This window comes from Aulonocara sp. 'chitande type north' Nkhata Bay, linkage group LG14, assembly GCF_057382095.1.
Source record: "Aulonocara sp. 'chitande type north' Nkhata Bay isolate Kocher_YH1m ecotype deep benthic linkage group LG14, A_spYH_male_GT1.1, whole genome shotgun sequence".
NCBI lineage: Eukaryota > Metazoa > Chordata > Actinopteri > Cichliformes > Cichlidae > Aulonocara > Aulonocara sp. 'chitande type north' Nkhata Bay.
In genome coordinates this window covers 38,547,213-38,570,374 of record NC_141357.1, presented here as the reverse complement: position 1 = coordinate 38,570,374, position 23,162 = coordinate 38,547,213, and the positions used below count along the sequence as shown (strand labels likewise).

At 42.7% G+C, this 23,162-nt stretch overlaps 1 protein-coding gene and 1 pseudogene across 4 annotated transcripts in view; one reads left to right on the top strand and one right to left on the bottom strand.

Annotated features, from left to right (window-relative positions):
* LOC147315228 (uncharacterized) overlaps window positions 1-6,754 on the top strand; it is a 38,474-nt gene extending 31,720 nt beyond the window's left edge. For all 3 annotated transcript variants that reach the window (XM_086262485.1, XM_086262486.1, XM_086262487.1), the window contains exons 3-4: window positions 912-1,436; window positions 5,718-6,754. In XM_086262485.1, coding sequence (XP_086118611.1) covers window positions 912-1,436; window positions 5,718-5,740 — 548 coding nt within the window. In that variant the 3' untranslated portion in view covers window positions 5,741-6,754. The remainder of the gene's footprint in view (window positions 1-911; window positions 1,437-5,717) is intronic.
* Window positions 6,755-10,802: 4,048 nt separating this feature from the next.
* Window positions 10,803-21,306, bottom strand: LOC147315227 (uncharacterized; annotated as a pseudogene). The gene is made up of 9 exons (XR_015124549.1): window positions 21,174-21,306; window positions 13,387-13,565; window positions 13,013-13,145; window positions 12,835-12,903; window positions 12,647-12,741; window positions 12,105-12,231; window positions 11,845-11,950; window positions 11,664-11,740; window positions 10,803-11,526 (listed from the first exon to the last, which is right to left on the bottom strand). The product of XR_015124549.1 is annotated as an uncharacterized LOC147315227 (transcript).
* Between the last annotated feature and the right edge of the window lie 1,856 nt (window positions 21,307-23,162).

Here is a 23,162-nt window from a genome sequence, read left to right as displayed (position 1 = left end):
TTGCGCACCAAGCCATTCGTTCATTTATGAAATTCCAAATTTTGCAAGTACAATATCAGTTCTGCTTACCGTTTACCGTTTATTAAAGGGTTAGGGTCAGGGTCCGTTGATCGGCGGACAGAAGCGGTTTCTCGCAGCTTAAGTACAGTTTTTTGTTTTACGGCAGTTTTTCCCGAAGTCGCAAAAGTATGACGTCACAACATTCTGATTGGTCACTTGCAATGTTGATCCTGGAACAACATTTAATATGATGATCTGGGAACAACACCAACACGAGGATATCAGATCGTGCAATGATCCTTAACGTAGAAGAAGGAAAATCTTAAAAAAGAAACCAAACTACAGAAATATGAGAAGCACTTTACAAAATAGACTCGACAGCTTGTCTTTGGTTTTACAACTTATCAACTGTTTTCTTAAAAAGGAAATGAACATTTGTCTTTTTGTTTGAAGAACCTGATTGAATGAATTTCATGAATGTTTGCCAAGTGTAAGAAAGGACCACATTAGCAAAATTAATGAAATCATAAAACAAGAAGAAAGAGAAAACAGGGATGTATTTGATAAGACGTGATATGATAAGGACTTACAGTCTTCAGTGTAATTAGGTTAAATGTTGGCACCGCGCTGGGTGAGCAGCGGCGTGAATACGATAACGTGAGAATGAGGATTTTTACATTGATGCCATAGGTGGAGCTACTAAAAATATCAGACAAGTTAGAAGCTTAGAGATCTGGACCTCAAGGACGAGGTCAGACTCTAATATTTTTAATCAATAAATTTGGTTTTAGTAATATAAATATTTGCTAACACTTGATGAACACTTCTTCCACTCACCCGCTGTAATCCTGTGCGACTAATTGATGCACACCCTGATGAACTTTAACCTCAAATGCTTTTTTCCACTCCAGGTGAGGAAGGCGCCACAGAGGACGGCAAAGACGGAAAGTCGGCCAAAGCCAAGCGCTCACATTTTGGCCGTGCGGTTTCCCTGAAGAACTTCATCATGCGGAAGGGCAAGTCCACCAGTGTGGACACGGGCGAGGGCGCCAAGGAGGAGGAGGCCACAGAGGGAGGAGAGGCAGCGGCGGCGACAGAGGAGGGAGGTGCTGACGGCGAAGCTGCCGCAGCGATCGCAGAGGCCAACGACAAAGATGCAGCGACGGCAGCTGAGAAGACACCAGCGGAGGAGAGTGGAGCGGAGGTGGCGAAGGAGCCGGAGAAGGAGCCGGAGAAGACGACGGCCGAAGCTCCGGTGACCAACGGGGAGAACGGCTGCTCCAACGGCACAGAGGAGGAGAACGCCACACATAATCACCAGGAGGAGGAGGAGAAGACGACGGGGAGCAGCCCCATGAAGAAGAGCAAGGAGGCGGGAGGGGTGAAAGATGAGGCCAACGCCAAGATCATCAACGCCACGGCGGCCGTGAACAGCGGTGAGTTAGAGCACGCCGACCGGGACTCTGACGAGCCTCAGAACAGCAGCAGCAGCAAAGATGGAGAAGCTAACGGCAAACGGCAAGAAGCGCTAATAAACGATAGCAATAAACGCGCCGCACACAGGGACCGCCAGACGCAGATAGCATTAGCTGTTAGCGGGGAGAAGGGGGAAGGGCAGGGGGTGGCGGAGTCTCCGCAGAATGGAGGTTGTCACGATGCTAAAGATTCACATGACCAGAGAGAGGGTGAGGAGGAGGAAATGAGGAAGAGGGATCTAAGAGAGGCGGCCGTGGTCATTGTTCAAAACGTGATGTCAGCAGCAACCGACCAATTAGAGAAGGAGCTGTGTGTGGACAATGGGTTAAACGGGTGCTATGATGCTGATGCCAGATACTAGGAACACACGCACGTGATGCAGTGAAATGTGACAATGTAAAGTAACACACACGTTAGCACAGATTAGCACAGACGTGGTGATCATGGAGCTCTGAGGGGAGGAGCCTATCTTTGTGCAACGACTGAAAGCAGGAGGAGGAGCAGTCTCCTCAAATGTCACAAATACAAAAAAATCTGATTCAGAATGAAAACAAATGAAAAGCAGGAAAACAGCTGACGCCTGCAGGCGCTCCAGAGTTTAGCACTGAGATGTAAACTGAACTTTGTCTGCGGCCGAGGTGACTTAACAAACATGCAGTTACTGAATTTGAAACAGGATTTCCTTTGAACTTTGAAATTCAATAAGAAGACACGATTTGAAAGAATTGAATCTAATTTATTTAGTTTAAGTAATACATTTTTTGGTGATTAGACTCAGATGAAGCTCCACAGCAGGTCAGAGTCCTGGTGAAAGATTGGCCTGGAGCAGAGTCATGAAGACTTGGCTGAGTTTAATAGTGTGGTCAGAAGAGACGATGTATAGTCTAGCAGCCCAAACACCTGAGAGCGCAGGTAGATGAGTGAATACAGATGTTTCTTACTGAACCTGTACAATAAGAGGTTAAAGAGCTGAAGGTGGCTGTTTGAATCAGAATCAGAATCAGAATGGGTTTATTGCCAGATGTTGAGGTTTACAACATTAGGAATTTGCTGCGGTGCTTCAGTGCAAACAATAAGAATTAAAGTGCTATGTAGAAAGAAAGATATGTGCATGAGATATACATTAGATATATACATGAGAATAAGAATTAAGAGTGCTGCGTAGAAGGATATATACATGAGTGCAGGTGGTGATCAGTGCCAGACATGAAATGATGCAGTGACACAGCGTAGGGTCATGTGTGAGTGGAAGCCCCAATCCAAGCAGCTGCTGGCCTCCGTGGTGACAGAGACCTGCACCGCAGCCGGGGTAAAATCTAGCTTATGGTCACCGTTTGCGTTACACTCTGATATCACCACAGCCCTGTAACACTGGCGCTCGACTCACTGCAGTCTCCTGCTGAAATACAGGTGCGACGGCAAACTCGAGCTGCTGGGACTGATGGTTCAAAGCTGTTTGAAAGGTTACAGTTTCACCCCGCCTGCATTCAGTCGTTAAGCTAAGCTAGGCTAACCGTGACCAGCTCCATATTCAGCCCACGCACTGACTGACGCTGTTTACTTGTACGTTGAAAGGTGCACGCACAGAACCACGCACTGTATTTATAGGCATGCCAGCTTTTCTGGGCGATCGCTCGGTAAACATAACGCAGTTCTTCCTGAATCCCTTTAAGTAAGTCGTAGAGTAGATGTTTGCTCAGCAGTGAATCACCTGCGAGTGTTCAGCAGAGAGAGAGAGAGTTCATGCACAGATGAGCAGCAAAAAGCCATCAACGGTGACCGGGACTCAGGTGGCGAGCGCGGGAGGAAGCCGGCTGCTCGTGGACTTGTATGAAAATGTAAATATCAGATCATCTGCTCTGCGGCACATCCCGTTAGAGCTAATTTGATGTTGAAGTCGCTTTGGTAGGTTTTGACCCACACACGAGAGGATCGAGGACAGGCACGAGGAAGTGTGACGATGGAGGTGAAAATTAGCATCTCCTGACATTTGGAGCCTTTTCTCTTCTTTACGTGGGGGCGGTCTGCTCCGTGGACTTGCTCTTTTCCTTCCTGTTCCCACCACTTCCCCCGTTCCCACCAGGGAGCCGGCAGGAGCTGCTGGACGCTGATCAGTAGGAGGTGAAGTGCCTGCGAACCAGAAGGTGCTCTGTTTCCTCCTCCATTATTTATCACTTCCAGCCTCCTCTTCATTCAAGCGCTACGTGAGGCTCGGTGTCCAGCGAGCGCCTCGCTTTGATCTCTTGCAGCCCGGCAGATGCTCGCAGAGAGGATCGCAGCTCCTCCTGCTGCTGCTGTGCCGTTCACGGGGAGTCTCTTTGAAGCTCCAAGTCTTTTGCTAAAATGAGCTCGGTTTAACGCCCAGCGTTTAGGACAGTGTGCCGAGCTGTCAGCGACACCAGCAGCTGGGCTCTGCTGAAACGCTCAGTAAAGGGTTTTTATTTGGTGGCACAAAGAACCAGCATGGAAATAAATGCCATACCAAAACAGATGAAAATTTCAGCTCTGATAATTAGTTTAGATTTTTGGATGAAGCATCTAAAATTTCACTCAGCAAAACTGGAGCTCAGACTTCATGGACCGTCTGCTAGCATGAATGACCTCACAGCAGCCGTATTATTGGTCACATGATGCCATTAAAAATACTCCAAAAGGCTCAAACATCACAAACGCAACCCAGAGGTCCAGTTCAGGGACTCCAGTTAGCTGAGGTGAAGCCTAGCAGACCACTAGCACCTACAGCCACCTGTGTCACCGTCCACCTGTCAGTCAAAGAGGCCACGCCCCTAACCCCTAATTGGTGGTGAGACCAGTGTCTGTATCAGGCTGTAAACGTGCTTCTTTCTGATGTAAAGTTGCACATTTTAACACCGACTCTGTTTTTGGCACTTCGGCGTTGTGCTTTCAGTTTCCAGCCCTCTAACTGGCTGCTTGGTTGACATACTGGTGGAGCTTCCAACTGAAAATGCTGCAGCAATTTGGCAGCTTTTTAAGGCTCAGTGTGTGATGAGCAGAGAAGGTGAGAGGTTTGGAAACCAAATAAATGATGTGGCACAGCTCTTAGAGAAAGACTCAGATGTCTTTACATCTGTAGTAACAGAATTACCATGTTTGTGCATTTAAACCTCCTTTCTTCTCCGGCCAGTACAGAGTTGGCTTCTGTTATTTCCCATATGGATGCTGTGCAAGTCCAAACTGCCTTCGATAACGCAGGAAGATTAATTTGTGGAAACTCTCAAGTTCAGTGCATGAAGTGTTATTGTAACCGTCACTGCATTGATAATATAAAAACGCATCTTTTGGGTCTGAAGTGAAGCCAGTGCACAAGTGCCTTAAAGCTGCGTTCTTTCTGCAGGGAGCTGCAGCTCACACTTTGGGAATCAGTGATGCAGAAATGTTTTAAAAGCCTTTTTAATGTTGGCAAAATAAAGCAAGGAGTTAATTTAGTAAATTACGGCCATGTTGGACTCAGAAAAGGATGTTAATCCAATGAGCTTGCAGTGTGCTTCAGTTTGTGTACTCACGCATCACATCCGGTCTCAAAACGCAGAGGTGGCGACGGTGAAAAACGTCTCGAGGCGTTAAACAGGACTTGATGTGCTGAGTCCGTCTTTCGGACGTGTGCTGGATTCGGATCAGATTGGATACCGTGCTGACTCGCGGCTCCATCTTGTGGTTCAAACTGGAATTACGTGAAAACGCAGCTCCGTGATCGCACAAGCTCCTGTGCTTCCTGCTGCTAGTTTTACACGAATCACGTTTAAGGCACCGGTTTTGTCACAGCGCTTCGACCTCTGACCTCGATCCTCAGGTGGCTTCTAGCTCTCACTAGCTGTAGCTGAGACAGCAACGGGAGAGAAAAGCTGGGTCTGGACAGACTCTCCTCCCTCACTCGCTCTCGGAGGGTTTTCTGTGTGAGCGAGGCAAAGACAGGCTGCAGTGGGTGGTCGGGTTTATTTACTAGAGGGCAAATCTCCTCCTCAAGGTCAAGAGCACAAAGAGCACAAGCACAGGTAGAGTAGCTGTCACGTGATCCTCCATGATGTGACGACTCATTGTTGTCCTCGTCAGCTGTCGTTGTGTTGTGTTGTTCTGCTCTGTGTGCGTCCTGTAAGACCAACCTCCTCGTACTAAACCACTGAACACACGTGCAGCATTTAACCCTTTTATGTGACTGTTGCTTCTTCTTTTTTCCAATTTTTTAATCCTTTTTTTCGATCTCTTCTGTTATCATTTACCAGACAAAAAGGCGGGAAACGTGTGAGGCCACACAAAGAGGATTAGAACTGCCCGGGATTCGCTGAGCAAGGAGCTCTGAGCCCCACCCCCACCCCCCAACTCCTCCACTTTCTTGTCCTCTTATTTCCTCCCCGTCCTCCTCCTCTCTCCCTTCATCCCTCCCAATAAATGGAGTAATCACGTGTTATCAAACCAACATGAGAGACGGAGAGAAAGATGCAATTCATGTAGATGAGAAGAAAAATGATTACTCGGAAAGCAATAATTCAAGCCCTTCTTTTTGTCCATCCATCCGTCATCCATCCATCCATCCTTCATCCATCCACCCCCTCTGTCCGATACAAACATCCAGTCTTTTTCTTTTCTTAATCTTTTCTTTGCTTGTCTGTGAGATTTTATATTGTCTACGAGAGAAAATGAAGAATAAAAAATGAAAATCGAGACATTCCACTTTCCTCCCCCTTCTCTTCCCGAAGCTCTGCCGACTCCTGATTGGTGGATTACATAAAAAAAAAAAGAGAGAGAGAGAAAAAGACTGTTAGTTTTATATCGACGGCCATTTTGGTTTGTAGTCCCCCCCCTCTCCTCCTCTTCCTCCTCCTCTTCTTCTTCCTCCCCATCTTTGCCCCCCGTAGATATTTGACAGTACAGCAGGACCATGTTGCTTCCATATATAAACCGCCCCAAGGACTGCCACTTCCCCACCAACACTGCAATGTCTTCAGCTCTGTGTGTTTAATGTTTTTAGACTGTTATATTGTGTACATGAATTTAAAACAAAGGAAAAAAAAAAAAAGAAAATCCATCATTGAATATTAAAGTCAAACTGTTTCTTTTTGTTTGTTTTGTTCCCGTTTGGTTTCAGTTCTTCTTTTGTTTTTATTTTTTAAAAACATCTTCTCACTATTACCGACGATTATGCTGTAATTAAAATAATAATAATAATAATGATGTTTTGTTGGTCCAAGTTTTCACATGTCCGCTAGCAAATTGTCAAGAAAAGAAATAGTACAATAAAGACTAAAATCTAACAACTAAACTGCAGGTTTCTATTTTTATCTGCACGCCTGAAGGCTCCTATGGTTTGAGGGGAGGGCGGGGCGATATGCTGAAATATGATTGGGCGCTCGTTAATCTGCATATCGATAATCTCATCCTTTTACGTAACGGGTGGAATAATACGAGATTTCTTTGTATTAAAGTAGATCTGCGTGTATTATCTGGCAGCAGGCAGCAGGCGGCTGCTGCTTCCTGCGGCCGGTCCAGGACGTCCGTATGCCGGACGCTGGTGTCGCACAGGTGGATCAAAACTTTATAAAGGACTCGGCGACCTCTGCAACATCTTCATTTTAAATAAAGCATCATGTTTGTGCAAGTAGAGTGAAAGCAGTCCATGCTGTCAGTAGCCATTTAGCATATTCATTTTAGTTCTAGTTAATGAAGTTGGGCAAAGTTTAACTGTCACGTTCCCTCAGTTACACAGAAGGGCCTCATAGTGGCTGAAATCCAGGAACAACACACATCAAAGACGCAGGATGAAGCAAGAATGCAGATCATAAAATAATGTTTGTTCATGAACAACAGAAGCAGAATGAATGTGTTTTATATAAACTCATCAGGTACCTACACAACAGGTGAGGGCTTGCAGGACCTGATACCATCACACAACAGGAAACAGGCTAGTTCATGATCCTATCATTTGGGGCTTGATACCCATTCTCAGGGTGGGGGTGATGGCGTCTCCCCCCTGACCTGCCGTCCTGGCTCCTCCTTGCCGTAGCGTGATGTCCCTCATCAATCTCTAGCCGTGAGAGTGGTCCCCTCCTCCACACAGCTGGAATTGAACTTGCAACTCCCACTCCAAAGGCATGTAGTCTTACTACTACACTATCCAGTAGGATCCAATCGGTTCACTCTGAGGGAAAACTAAAGGACATAAATGTAATTTTCCATGGCTGATAACTGCAATAAAATGCAGGCTTTGGTGTTTTAAAACAGGAAATCATTTTAGCTCCATTCACTCTCATCATCGAGGATTTGGTCCTGCTGAGTTTCAGCCAATATCTGAGCAACATTTATAAAAGAAAGTGGAATGTCGGAGCAGCAGTATAGATCCCCTTTGTAAGAAAAGCATTTGACTTGCCTGATGTTGTTACTCCTAAATCAAATAGGTCTCAAAGGGTGGAGGGGAGGGGCTAAGAGACAAGGGCCGTGCAGCAGAAAATCGTGTGCTGTATATATGTAGAAGGTTTACTGGTGGAGATTAGAGAGTCGAGCTTCCAGTGTCCGGGTGAAGGTCCGCGGGCCAAACGTTGACGCTCACGGCAGCAGTAATAACACATGTCTCGCCGTCTGTGAAGTGTGTGATGATGATAATTCCCCGCTGTCAGTTAAAATCGGCAGCATACTGTCTCGCTGTCAGGCCAAATCTCTGGGATTATGTTATTATAATGTGGGAGTACAGTAGCCGAGCGTGCGCACACACACACGGAAACACCCTGAGGAAAACTGCTGCTTTGTCATTTAAAGACATCTTAATGGACGGCGTGTGATAATACCGCTCATGTTGGGAACAGCTCTGAATAGCAGATGGAGACGATGTCGGAATAACAGCTCGGTGGTTAAAGTCGTCTTTTTCTGAGTTCAGGTCAAAGACGGAAAAAAACAGGCCGAACAGACGGATTACAAATCGGGATTATAACGCAGAGACACCAGCTGCTAATTACAGAGCAACACCTACATGAACGGGGCCCACAGGCCTCTGCTTTTAGGATTAAAGTAACACCAGCGCACAGACTAACATCCAGGCTCCAGCAGCCGTCCTCAAGTTTGGATGAATTCTATTCTTCATTTCATTAAAGACAGATAACGTAACCCAAATTTGAATGTTTTATTTAAAGAAACCCTTTCTGCTCATGCTCAGTGCCAGTTTTTCATGCTTGGAGTCTGGAGCAGCTTTGCATGATTCACAGTTTGAAACTAATTGAGGCTTTACTGGCTTTTTAAAAGTGTACTTGGACACAAATTCTTTAGCTTTCTTAGTTCAGACTCTGCTAGAGCAGCTTTGCATAAGTCCTTGTTCAAAATAAACCATCTTATTCTGAGGCTCGGTGTAACTTTTTAGTTCATCGTCCAGGTTCTCTGCGCCAACTGTGCCAGAATAAAACAGAAATAGCAGACAGCAGGAATAAATGACATACAGTGTAAATATATACAATCAAGGAGGAAACAAAATAGTTGTACTTGGAGGCGAATAGAGTCTGAGTGGCCTGAGTGATGATTCGTGGGTGGGTGGAGAGGGGTGGGGTTTGTTAGCAGTCTGATGGCCCAGGGGAGGAAGCTGTTAGTGAGTCTGGAGGTGTGGATCTGACTGACCTAGGGTGCATCGGGTCAAACAGGCGGTGGGCGGGGATGCCAGGGCTCTGTGATGGGCCTGCTTTACCTGAAACAGGAAGATGGCAATGGTCCAGGTTAGAGCAGGGGGACATGGCCAAAAATATTTATCACGATATACATTTGAAAATTTGCGATAACGATATAACTGACACGAGACAAAATACTTTACAACGCCACAACTTTATTAGTGCAAAAAAAACATCAGTGTATTTTCACTTAAACAAGCAGCTGTTTTTTATCTGCATTAAAGTTATATAAAACATAACAGTGCAAATGCAAACTCCTCGCTGACAGTTTAACCAAAAGGCATTTCCAGTGGAAACTGGCCGACATGTCCTCAACATAACCATGTAGAATATCTACAAAACTTAAAAAGAGGTTATACACACACAATATGGTAATATCAGGGGTCGGCAACCCCGGGCACGCTGCAGCTGGCACACAAAGGGTTAACTGATGGCACGACCATAGCTGGACTGTGATTTTTCGTTTTTATGGGTCAATGATTTTTTTTATTTTTTTTTATTTTTGTAACGGTATAAACAGTGAGAGGTGGTGGATTGGCCAGATGCTGGTCGATGTGTAACAATAACTCCGTTGTTTGGTGGTGGCTGTGGCGGAGCTTCCACTGAGGCAACAGGTGGATGAGGGAAGGGGAGGCAGGAGGAGGAGAGACCCGAGGCGGCCGCCAGTCCGAGTGTCAGGTGAACTGAACTTCGGGTAAGAAGTTATGACCTGCAGTCTGTCTGGGTCAGATATAAACCAAGTTTAGGTGGAGTTTATTTTGTTGTGCTGACTTTTTACCGTCAGTTACAATAACTCGTACTGCGTGAGCTAGCATGACGGAGTTTCTATACAGCTGGGTGGTGCTATGATGTCACTGATAGTGAACTTTATTTTATTCATAAGGTCAGTTAGTAGAGTTGCCAACCGTCCCGTACAAAACGGAATCGTCCCACATTCAGAGAAAATATTACTCGTTTTGTGTTGAGCTGAGAAGGAACGCAGTTTGTCCCAGGCCAGGTAGGATGGATTCCCAGAACACCGGACTTCAGCTACAATGAAAAAGACACAAAGCTGGATTTATTCTGTGTTTACGCTGCACAGATGCCTCTTCTCCTCTCTCTCCTGTTACTGCGGTCAAGTGAGCCCTCACTTACGAAGTCACAGTCAAGCTAGCCGCTCCGCCAGCCGCACCGAGAATGTGGTTGCACTACTCTTACGTATATTACGGTATGGGTGAAGACTGGCTTAGAAACGCAGTGTTTTGTGTCCTGACACTATTTTACTTCACAATCCACTCCCAGTTTTAGTGTATCTCCACTTTCCCCCCTGTGATCCACAGCCCAAATTACTGTATGATTCAGAGAAAATTAACAATAAAATTTACCCAATTTACTCAACTGTACTCTTAATGTCCTCATCTTTGAGCTCAGATTACAGGAAAACTGTAAGAGGTGACACAGATATTTCACTGGATTCTGACTCTGGGTGACCCCCACTCTTCACCCTGTGATCCACAGCCAAAATTACTTTACGGTTTTTGAGAAAATTGATAGTAAACTTTGCACAATTTACTCTACTGTACTTTTATTGTCCTCGTCTTTGACCTCAGATTACAGGAAAACTGTAAGAGGTGACACAGATATTTCACTGGATTATGACTCTGGGTGACCCCCACTCTGCACCCCGTGATCCACAGCAACAATTACTGTATGGATTTCTGATAAAATTAAATCCTATTCCATTACCAAACAAAATGAGTTCATTGAAGTATTTGCTTAACTACAAGAAATTTCTTTCCACACACAATTTAAATTTTTCAAAATGTCATTCACACACCACCTCAAGTAGCAACTTCAGTTTTAGACATTATTTATTCAGTGCTTAATCACAACAATAGTCACCTTAAGGCACTTACATAATAAGTTAAACCTTACAATAATACATACAGAGAAAAACCCAACAATCATATGACCCCCTATGAGCAACAGTGGGAAGGAAAAACTCCCTTTTAACAGGAAGAAACCTCCGGCAGAACCAGGCTCAGGGAGGGGCGGGGCCATCTGCCCCAACCAGTCAGGGTGAGAAATTACATTTCTCAGATTACTGATTTCTCATATTACTACTACACAGTTTAGATATATTGTTATTCATTATCTGTCATCACACAAATCAACCCAAAAAATCAAAAAGGAAATACTTGAAGTACGAGCACAAAGCAAGAATGTTATACACATTGTGTTCCTCAAAACACCAATAACAACTATAAGCAGATTATTCAAGTAGCTTTCACTGCATGTGGAATTAGGTTACACAAAGCACACACTTCCACTCTGTCTTCTGAGCACTGCTGAGCTGTTCATTTGTCATGTCCAGGCATTCAGAATGGAACCAGCGGTTATCACATTGGATCTGTAAACAAAAGCATATGAACTTTCATAAACACATTACGTAAATAATTCTATGTTTTAATCAATTACAATCCTTAAAGACACAGAGTCAAATACTTTGTTGTAGATAACATAAAACTATTTAAAAAAATACTATACCCAGTCAGTGATGGAGGGTCCTGGATTAGGTGGTTTCACCGTTGCACACATGGCACAGTTGTTGTCACTGTCAAATACTTAAATAAATATATATATATATATATATATATATATATATATATGTTAGTGTTCATCAGTTTGACACAAATAAATATGTCCATTTGAAGAAGATATTACACACCAGAGGCCTCAAGTATTGTCCTTCGTGCCTGGGCCATCTCTTTTTTTGTCGTCAAAAATGTCATTTCTGGTTTATTTGGGAATGCTTCCATTACTGCTTTGACCATCTGAAATAAAAAAACCAAAAACAATTAATTGAAAACATCTGCAAACACTTCCTGTTTACACAATTTAACCTTTTAAGATTATTTTAACTTCCCCCACCCCATCTTCTTATCTAATTTCACAGAAAAATATTATTGCGTTAATGTGGTGCCATACCATGATGACCATTACTCCTCAGCTAGAACCATCCCGTTGAAATGGATGTGTCAGTACTCCTCCTCGAAGTCTCACATTCACCCAGTCTGTTTTGTTGTAGCATGTCCTCCTCATTTTGAAGTATTCACTTTGTGAACATAACATACATCACATTTATATAATAATGAAAGATAAAAGTCACACAGAAAAAGACACATATAGTACAAATCACTGTTTTTAATGGTCTGTCAGAAAGCCCTGTGCTCTACATTATGTTAGATGAAGTATCAAACTTATTAACATGTTCTTTTAAATCTACAAATGTTAACTGTCTCAAATGTATCACTGCTTAAACACTGTCAGTGTTTTTTTTATTATTTAAAATTACATATGTGTGTAATTTTGAATTATTTTTTTAAATTCTTTAAAGAACTGATAACCACAGATTTTATTAAACTTTCATCTACAACCATACGTTCACCTTTAGAAAAAGACCTCCTAAGTCCTCCTGTCACTTCTCTAATACTTCATGTTATTATATAGATGTAATAACACATAATTACCGGAATCTTTTGGCTGCACGGTCAGACTCTTCCTGCTCCAAAGAGTTTCTTGAAGGATCGACCAAATACAGACAGCTGTCATCTGCATTTATGTACTGCGATAGATATATAAATTTAAAAAGTACATAAATTTTCAATAATGTGTTATTGAAACAAACTGTTTTCACAGAAATGCTGCTCATACTAACCAGAAACTTCCAGTGTATATTTCCAGTGTTCACAAAGGATAAAACGGCTCTGTAGTTGTCAAAATTCACCTGACATATTAGGAATTAATTACAAATTTGCAACAATACCGTTTCCATTTTGAGACATTAATTAACTTTTAAAAAATTAATTCTAGAATATATAAAAAATTTTTTTTACCTTGGACAAGCTTTGTCTCCTGATTAGTTCTCTCTCCATAGAGGATCACACCGCTCGTGTAGTGGTTCATAATGTAGATATTATTCCCCTGATTTAGCCGAATGACCCAGTGGTGCAGGAGACTTTCAATGACCTGAGGAGTATAATAAATAACCTTTTATTACTTTGTAAACATGATAAAGTTTTGGAATACAAAGTTTAATAAAGATTTTTTTTTACTTATGTATACTCAGTATTCAGTCATGAGGATATGCCTGGAATGTCGATCTAAAGTAGTACTTACTGAATGTGTAGGGAAAAACTAATGTCCTGCCCCAGCTTTAACGTTAACCTTATGCAATACTTTTTTTTTTTTAAATAACTAGTTTACATACCTCTCCAACAAGCCAGCTGTGTGGTCTAAGGGTCAGGAACTCACTGTGACGTATGACAAAGTTGTTACCTCTAATCTGAGATGGGACCACAGAAACAACAACTTCCGTTTCCTGTTGTTTCCACAAATATGCGACCTGTGTTTCAACAAGACAATAGTAACTAAATTCAAATAATTCTTCTTATGAGAACATTCATTGTAATCAATTACAACGGTTTTAAATCTAACTCAAAAAAGTATTTAGTCAGCCACCGATTGTGCAAGTTCCCCCACTTAAAATGATGACAGAGGTCAGTAATTTGCACCAGAGGTACACTTCAACTGTGAGAGACAGAATGTGAAAAAAAAATCCATGAATCCACATGGTAGGATTTGTAAAGAATTTATTCGTAAATCAGGGTAGAAAATAAGTATTTGGTCACCTCAAACAAGGAAAATCTCTGGCTCTCACAGACCTGTAACGTCTTCTGTAAGAAGCTTTTCTGTCCCCCACTCGTTACCTGTATGAATGGCACCTGTTTGAACTCATCATCTGTATAAAAGACACCTGTCCACAGCCTCAAACAGTCAGACTCCAAACTCCGCCATGGCCAAGACCAAAGAGCTTTCGAAGGACACCAGGAAAAGTATTGTAGACCTGCACCAGACTGGGAAGAGTGAATCTACAATAGGCAAGCAGCTTGGTGTGAAAAAATCAACTGTGGGAGCAATCATCAGAAAATGGAAGACATACAAGACCACTGATAATCTCCCTCGATCTGGGGCGCCACGCAAGATCTCATCCCGTGGGGTCAAAATGATCATGAGAACGGTGAGCAAAGATCCCAGAACCACACGGGGGGACCTGGTGAATGACCTGCAGAGAGCTGGGACCAAAGTAACAAAGGTCACCATCAGTAACACACAACAACGGCAGGGAATCAAATCCCGCAGTGCCAGATGTGTTCCGCTGCTGAAGCCAGTGCATGTCCAGGCCCGTCTGAAGTTTGCCAGAGAGCACATGGATGATACAGCAGAGGATTGGGAGAATGTCATGTGGTCAGATGAAACCAAAGTAGAACTTTTTGGTATAAACTCAACTCGTCGTGTTTGGAGGAAGAAGAATACTGAGTTGCATCCCAAGAACACCATACCTACTGTGAAGCATGGGGGTGGAAACATCATGCTATGGGGCTGTTTTTCTGCCAAGGGGACAGGACGACTGATCCGTGTTAAGGACAGAATGAATGGGGCCATGTATCGTGAGATTTTGAGCCAAAACCTCCTTCCATCAGTGAGAACTTTGAAGATGAAACGAGGCTGGGTCTTCCAACATGACAATGATCCAAAACACACCGCCCGGGCAACAAAGGAGTGGCTCCGTAAGAAGCATTTGAAAGTCCTGGAGTGGCCTAGCCAGTCTCCAGACCTCAACCCCATAGAAAATCTGTGGCGGGAGTTGAAAGTCCGTGTTGCTCGGCGACAGCCCCAAAACATCACTGCTCTCGAGAAGATCTGCATGGAGGAATGGGCCAAAATACCAGCTACTGTGTGTGCAAACCTGGTAAAGACCTATAGTAAACGTTTGACCTCTGTTATTGCCAACAAAGGTTATGTTACAAAGTATTGAGTTGTATTTTTGTTATTGACCAAATACTTATTTTCCACCCTGATTTACGAATAAATTCTTTACAAATCCTACCATGTGGATTCATGGATTTTTTTTTTCACATTCTGTCTCTCACAGTTGAAGTGTACCTCTGGTGCAAATTACTGACCTCTGTCATCATTTTAGGTGGGGGAACTTGCACAATCGGTGGCTGACTAAATACTTTTTTGCCCCACTGTATGTGTCAAGCAGGTACACAGGCCTTTTGTTTTGCATATTATTTTATTTCCACTTTAGGGAAGCTGTTGGCGTCTTTTTGTTTTAGTAATGTCTTTGATCTGGCTCAGCCGCCCGGTTCTCGTCCCCAACATTTTTCTTTTGTTAAGCTTACTGTTATCAGGGCATGGTAAATGAACAGTAAACCTTGCCTTATTACTAATCTTCCCGTTTCCCTCTCATTGATTTATTTGGGTTGTCATGGAAGAAGTATTAAACAATGCCTTTTATTAGAACATAAGCATTGATATGCAGTAATTGTATTTGAATTAGTTAAATATGAGTGGGCAACTCTGACCATGACAAGACTGCATTTACTTTAAGGAATTAATAAAAAAAATGTAGACATATTGTTGTCATTATTTTTACTCTTCAATTTGATGTGTTTTTTCTTTAAGATAGTATCAGAAGTTGCTCCTCCACCATGAAAAAAACAACAACTGCATGTATTATTTTACTACATCCATGATTCTCCTCTGTGGTCTTCCTCACTCATCCTGTTTGGAGCTTAATGTTCAACATCCTTTATCTATTAAAATTACAGAAGTAGAAGAAAGTAATCATCAGAGCAGGAATCATGATAAATGATAAATAGATTACCAGTACATGAAAACATAACATTTGCATAATTTCTCTGATAACCCTGCATTGGATGGGTTTATTAACGGTGGGCTGAAATTGTACTACAGTCTGCTGATGAGGAACTTTTTTGAATGTTGAATTAAATGTCCTCCACAATCTGTATATGAATTGTCATTAAAACCATAGAGATTCTTACTTATAACGGAAAGAAAAGTGTGACAATGCCCATCAACATATAGTGTATATTTTTTGAAACATTACAAAGATACATGTAATTCTGAGTTCACCTGAATTACAGATTAGACTGGTGGACAAACAGAGATGCTGTGTACAACTGGTGACAGCATCAGTGACAGGGATGCCAAAAGGAAGAACAAATTAATCAACAAGGCTGGAAGCAGAATTAGGAGGCGTCATAGTCAGCGAGGGTCAGAGATCAATGAACAAATTTCCCACTTTCTTGGATAATGCATCACCCTCAAAAGGATTCAAAATTTGGGCCATGAAGAACAGTTCAGGAAACCTCTTTTATTGTTTCGTCTGTGAAAATGTATAAATGAAATGTAAATTATGTTAAAGGAAAACACATTTGTAAGCAATAAGAAACAAACATGCTTTGCATTATGTCTTTAACCCCTGGAGGGTCCTACATTTATTACAATATTTATATTTATAACAATTTACATTTATAACAATATTTATTAACTGAATTTAAAAACATGTCTTACATAGTGGGAGTATTTCTTTTACTGATGATATTACAATGATATGTATTTTCTATGACTAAATAATGCTCTAACACATGGCAATAACAGCAGATGTGGCAATTTTGTAATTTGTTGTATAACTTTGATATTATTTTAGGCAGTATATTTTCTTAGCCTTTATCATACTCTGTCAACACAGCAATCTCAGAAACCGTATAGTATATTTGGCTGTGGATCACAGGGTGAAGAGTGGAGATGGCCCAGAGTCATAATCCAGTAAAATATCTGCGTCACCTCTTACAGTTTTCCTGTAATCTGAGCTCAAAGATGAGAATATTAAGAGTACAGTTGAGTAAATTGGGTAAATTTTATTGTTAATTTTCTCTGAATCATACAGTAATTTGGGCTGTGGATCACAGGGGGGAAAGTGGAGATAAACCAAAACTGGGAGTGGATTGTGAAGTAAAATAGTGTCAGGACACAAAACACTGCGTTTCTAAGCCAGTCTTCACCCATACCGTAATATACGTAAGAGTAGTGCAACCACATTTTCGGTGCGGCTGGCGGGGCGGCTAGCTTGACTGTGACTTCGTAAGTGAGGGCTCACTTGACCGCAGTTCTCCTGTTGCTACTTCAATCATGAAACTGATCAATGATCAGCTGATCGGCTTTTCTCTCTTGTTTGTTTATCGCCCACTTTGCGCCAGAAAGAGGAAACCAGCGGATGTCGCGCTAAACAACAGCAGCACGTTTTAGCTTGATCAGCTGTTGTTAGAATTTATTTAATATTAATTTCTAGTATCAGCTGATGTTTGCTGGAGCCACAGCTGTAAAAACTGCGGGCAATAGCGCACTGCTGGCACGTCTCTGCGCACAGAGAATCTGCGTTGCGCACAAACAAAAGCTGACCTGAATTGAAATTAACATTAAAACTTTAACAATCGTGTTTTGCAGTGTTAGTCAGTGAGTGACTGGCTGCTCCTGTATGGGATTAGAAAGATGCCATCTTATCCCACAGACGCAGCTAATCAACGTCGTTGACAGGCTGTGACAGCGTCCTTATGTGCCGGTGTTTTAGCAAAGCGGCTGATGTGGAGTGAAGCCACGTTAATGACAACGTGTACAACCATTGGAGACGTGAGCAGGACAGACGGAACAACTGACGGGAAAAGTGTGGACTTTATACCAGTTTTTAAATTGTGTTGATCGGCCACGTAAAACCAGAGTTATGATAAAATATCTGCAATGTTTGTTTTTCTTCCTGAATACTGTCGTTGTTTATATTTGGAAACCAAACCCCCGCCCAGCCTTTCCTATTGGTGGAAAAATGTACCACGTAGACCAATCAAAAAATGATATGGCAACATGGTATTTAGTTGTTTAGGGAGGGGGAAGTTTTAGGAGTGACGGCGTGTTTTGAGATGTGAGAGATTTGCGACGTTTAGCACAAATCTTGTGTAGTTAGTGTGTAGTTAGTGTGTAGTTAGTGTGTAGTTAGTGTGTAGTTAGTGTGTAGTTAGTGTGTAGTCAGTGTGTAGTCAGCGTGTAGTTAGTGTGTAGTTAGTGTGTAGTTAGTGTGTAGTCAGTGTGTAGTCAGCGTGTAGTTAGTGTGTAGTTAGTGTGTAGTTAGTGTGTAGTCAGTGTGTAGTTAGTGTGTAGTGTAGTCAGTAGTGTTGTTGTGTGTCAGAACAATGAGGCGCCTGCTGAGTGTTACAGGTGTTACAGCAGTGACACATCTGCTGCTGTCAGGCCTGCAGGTATCAGGCTGTTGTTCTCCTTTATCTCATAGTGGACACAAATTATTTTTTGGAGCGGCACAAATAATTTGTGTGGCATCAAATTTGATGCAGAACAGCTGATTGTTCTGTAAATAGTTTGAAATGTTTGTTTAAAAACACCTTGGCTGCATTTTTAGGTAAAAGCTGCAAAACACTTTGTTGTTTGCATGACTCAGTAACTTCTTTGAAGAAGTAACTATATAATTAATTGCCCAACATTGCTCATTATTTACTGTATTTGCAGACAGAGTTACAGACTCTCTCCCAGACCACAGACTCATACAAGTCAGAGCTTTATTTTTTAAAAAAAGAAAGAAAGTTGTGTTTTCAAAATTGGAGTTCAAGTTATTTTTCCTTCCAGTAGTGTTAACATGCTACAGGTCAGGAACTAGATTTGTTTAAATTGTCATTGTAAAGCAGTTCATTAAAAGTCGTCTAACATAAATGTAAATGCTGTAATTTGATTATTTTAATAAACATGTAACTTGGATGCTGGCGTGACCACAGTGCACACGTCTGCTGTTGCTCACAGTGGTCCAGGGGACGCTCAGGGAGTTTGTGTGTTTGCTCAGACACATGAAACATTAGAGGCAACATTGGTCATGATATGGTTTGGATATCTGGTGAGAGGGAAACATGAAGATGAAACCAGGAGACGTCCTTACTGAACCATCAGAGCTGTGATGGAGAAACAGGTTTACCTTTTAGGTGACATGGATGAGTTGAAGTTATGAACTGTTTCTGAGAGACAAATAACACCAGGATCCTTTTTTATGTAGCTGACAGCTGGTAACTGTGCAGGGGCGGGTCTAGCAAAGTGTTGCCAGGTAGGGCAGGTAGGACATTAACAGGGAGAGGGGGGCACAAAGAAATACTTTTCTTTCTTATTCTCATTTAAAATGTCTCACTTTTATTAAATAATTATCTGAATCTTACAACCAAAGTTTTTATCTGATGTAAAATGCATAGAAATCATACATATACCAACAAGACTGTACATCACTGTCACAACAGCGTTTGCTTTCATTCAAAGGCTTTATGGCTTTAATGCCTGGTGGGCCGGTCTCTAGTCAAAATGCCCATTTTTTTGTCCCAGTCCAGCCCTGGGCACGACACGCAGTGAATCAATCTGAGAGGTGCATTAAAAAATAAATGGCCGGGCCAGCGATGCACATCACAAATCAGCTCACATAGACACATTAGTTGTGCCGCTTCTTAATGACGATATCTTAGCTAACAACCCCAACTACCAGATTCAACTTGTAATTGGCTAAAAATAACTTTGAGCGATGAAATTTCCACATTCCAACACTTCAAATGCTTCAGCATCTGTCCGCTCAGCGCAGCATCAGCACCACGGAAACACACGGATACATCCGTAGACTGAGACAGAATTCACAATGTGTTTTCAGGTGTTTGGACCAATGTTTTCTTTTCTGATCAAACCAGAAAGCTTCAATGAGCAGCTGGTTTGTCTCACATTAACTGGCTGAGTTAATGCCAGTTAATGTGACATCGAAATGCAGCTGATGAACTGAAAAGCTCGACTCTGTGGGGGTCAAAGTTTGCAGAACTACAGACGCAGCTGGAATCCACAGCTGTGCGTGTTCATGGAGCTGCATGTTCACCTGCTGGACATCACTACCTGACAAGTTTAACTGTCTTCAGAACATTGCAGAGGCCTTATTGACAGTATTTGGCTCTACATGTCTGTGTGAACAGATTTTCTCTCACATGAGTCCTCAGGCAGCCTCTGAATGCTGGACACTCTGAGACCTGTGTCTCTGAGTGGGAGACCAGAGATCACATTAACATGTGTGTCTCTGTATTAACAAACATGCCATATTGGCTCATTTTATTTTTCTTATCATTGTTGTGAGGAGGCCATAAATAGCATTTGCATTTTCTGTTGTACAGTTCATTTGCTGTTATGGATAAAGTCTTTTTTGTTGTTTCAAAATAGCTGATAACTATTCGCTGACAGCTGCCAACATCTGCGAACAAATATAATTCTATAAAGTTGTTCTATATAATGTGTAACTGTTAATATAGAGCATTATTAAATTTATTGCTAAAGCAATCATATGGCACACTGACTGCTGAGCAAATTTTAGATGCACTCGTCATCAGAAAGGTTGCCGACCCCTGCAGTAACATTATGTTGAAGCACAGCACGTATCACTCCGCGAGGCTCCTGCCTACGATGCCGTAACGCTCCGACAATCCATCAAGCGGTGCGGCTTCGTAGCTCAGCAAAGTCGTACTGAAACATCTGACAGATTTTCGAGCGCCGTGCACATAAAATCGTTTCGAGGTCAGTAAACACAACCAGAGTTCATACATAAGGCACACGGGATTATAAGGGGCTCTGCCGACTTTCAGAAAAATCAAAGGATTGATTTTAAGTGTGCCGTATTTTCCAAACAACACGGTAATAACGACGGCCCGCTAGCATGCGCTACCAAAAATAGTGCTTTGTTGTGTATCTGACGGACGAAAGCTAAACCAGTTCCACACCAGTGAAGCTGCAGCATTTTTACAAACCAGTTCAGGTTCATCGTTTCATTCAACGATCCACTTTCTCCGCCATGTGCGTATGAAAACAAAGGCACAGCGCATGCGCGTTTTACCCAAATTCTATCGCCATATTTCATTTTCTTATCGTTGCCCAACATTATACCGTGAACGGTATGATATGGCCCAGCCCTACACCAGGTGAGGTCATATTCCACCTGTTCTCCATTTACAGTGAGAGTTGAGTGGACCTGTCTGAGCCTGCTGACACCCATTATGAGACGTCAGCTTCAGGTTATTCTCTTTGCAGCAGCGGGACAAGTTCTCTACCTCCACCCTGTACGCCGTCTCATCTCAGAGGGGGCAGAGAACGCAGCTCTGCAGGGGTCCGGGAGGTGCGGGCCGAGTCGGGCTGATTGAGGCCGGTTTGTTTGGAAGATCCAGGAGCAGATGGTGGTGGTGGTGGCATCCTCCATGGAGGACTACCCGGTTATCCCCCTCGAGGGAGGGGGGTAGACGGGTAGTCTATTCTGTGTAAAAGTCATTAGACAACCAATCAGAACAACCAGTAAAGCCAATAAACAATAAATGTCATAAGATGCAAATATCAAACACATAAGAATTGAAATATGTGAGTAAAATCAGAATTTAGGGGCAAAGCTCATAACTTACTTTTTATTAACAACTTCTGATTTTTTTAAAAAGCAAACGGCAAAATAATTTTACAGACTGAAGTGGAAAACAAAGTTTCTCCCCAACATCACAGCTGATACAAAAACACACTTTTCGCAGAGACAAACGGTCATCGCCGCAGACGACTGAGCGACTCCTGCGTCCACAGTTCAGCAGGAACAGATGTTTGGTTTTTACTTTTCATCTAAATTTAACGGCCCCGTAATCACACACTGCTGCGCGAACGCTGCGCACATACTCCAGTGTAAAGCTCAAAGCCTGCATTACATGGATTTTATTTATGTGACGCACTTTTCATCTGTAACAGCTGCTGCTCGCTGGATTTAAAATGAGACAATGCTCGCTGTCAGACCCGTCTTATCTGCTCGGGATTTGCTGTAGGTCCACTTTATGAGAGCAGCTGCATTATGTAAGCAAACACAAAACACTGAATATGACTCGGGATCAGCAGCCCTCCAAAATAAAAGTCCAGCCTCAAACCTCACTGAGAAAAAGATGAAAGTGGAGCTGATTTCTGTGAAAGCGAGCGAGCGCTGCAGGCTGATGGGAGCGGGCAGCACACAGGGAGAGTTTTCCTGCAGCTGATCCGGGCGATTCATGGAGCATTTAGTCCATCCAGACAAGTCAGCGTCAACACTTAAACTGAAACACACACACACACACACACACACACACACACACACACACACACACAGGGTTGAATAGGAGACGTTTTCCCGGGGCTGAAGCACAGACTGGATATCTGGAAACAGGAAGAAGCCTCCAGGGTTTCTTCCTGTTAAAAGGGAGTTTTTCCTTCCCACTGTCGCCAAAGTGCTGCTCATAGGGGGTCATATGATTGTTGGGTTTATCTATTTATGTATTATTGTAGGGTCGACCTTTCAATATAAACCACCTTGAGGTGACTGTTGTTGTGATTTGGCGCGGTATAAATAAAACTGAATTGAATATAAAAGATGGATGCAGCCATTGTGACATCATTAGCCAAGTCCTCCAAAAGCTGCAGTTCCTCCAGGGTCCACTCGAGGCTCCATAAGTGAGTCAGCGGCAGTTTTGTTTCAAACACTTTGCCTTTAAAAAAAAAAATTCTCTTATGCAGTGAAGAGTAACCAGAGGTAATTTTACCGGCAAACAAATCAATTTGAAATATACTGAAAGAATCCTCAGAGACCGACTTCCTGCAACTATCCAGGAACAATCTGCTGACAATCTGTGCACCTTCCAGCATGATGGAGCTCCATGTCACAAGATAAACATGATCTGAAGTTTGCAGAAATCTTGAAACTTTGGATTCATGGGCAGGAAAATTCCCGTATCGTAATCTGACCCAGAATCTTTGGTCGGTGGTTGGACGAGGAGAAGCCGACAAAGCGACCAACAGGCTGAAACGCTGATCGGGCAAGAATGGATCTAACAAGTCGTGACAGTGAACCAAGTGTGGCGACTGGACTGGTTCTTAACTGCACACTCAAAGGGCTTCATCCAGCGTCTCACTGACACGAGCACAGTTTCTAACATTCACACTGCCGTGGATGCATCTGAGAGCACTTTGGGGTTCGGTGCCTTTCAGAGGAATACTCTGGCATCCAGACTATCAACCTTCCAGGTAGATGACCATAAATTTGTCGATACAACCCGA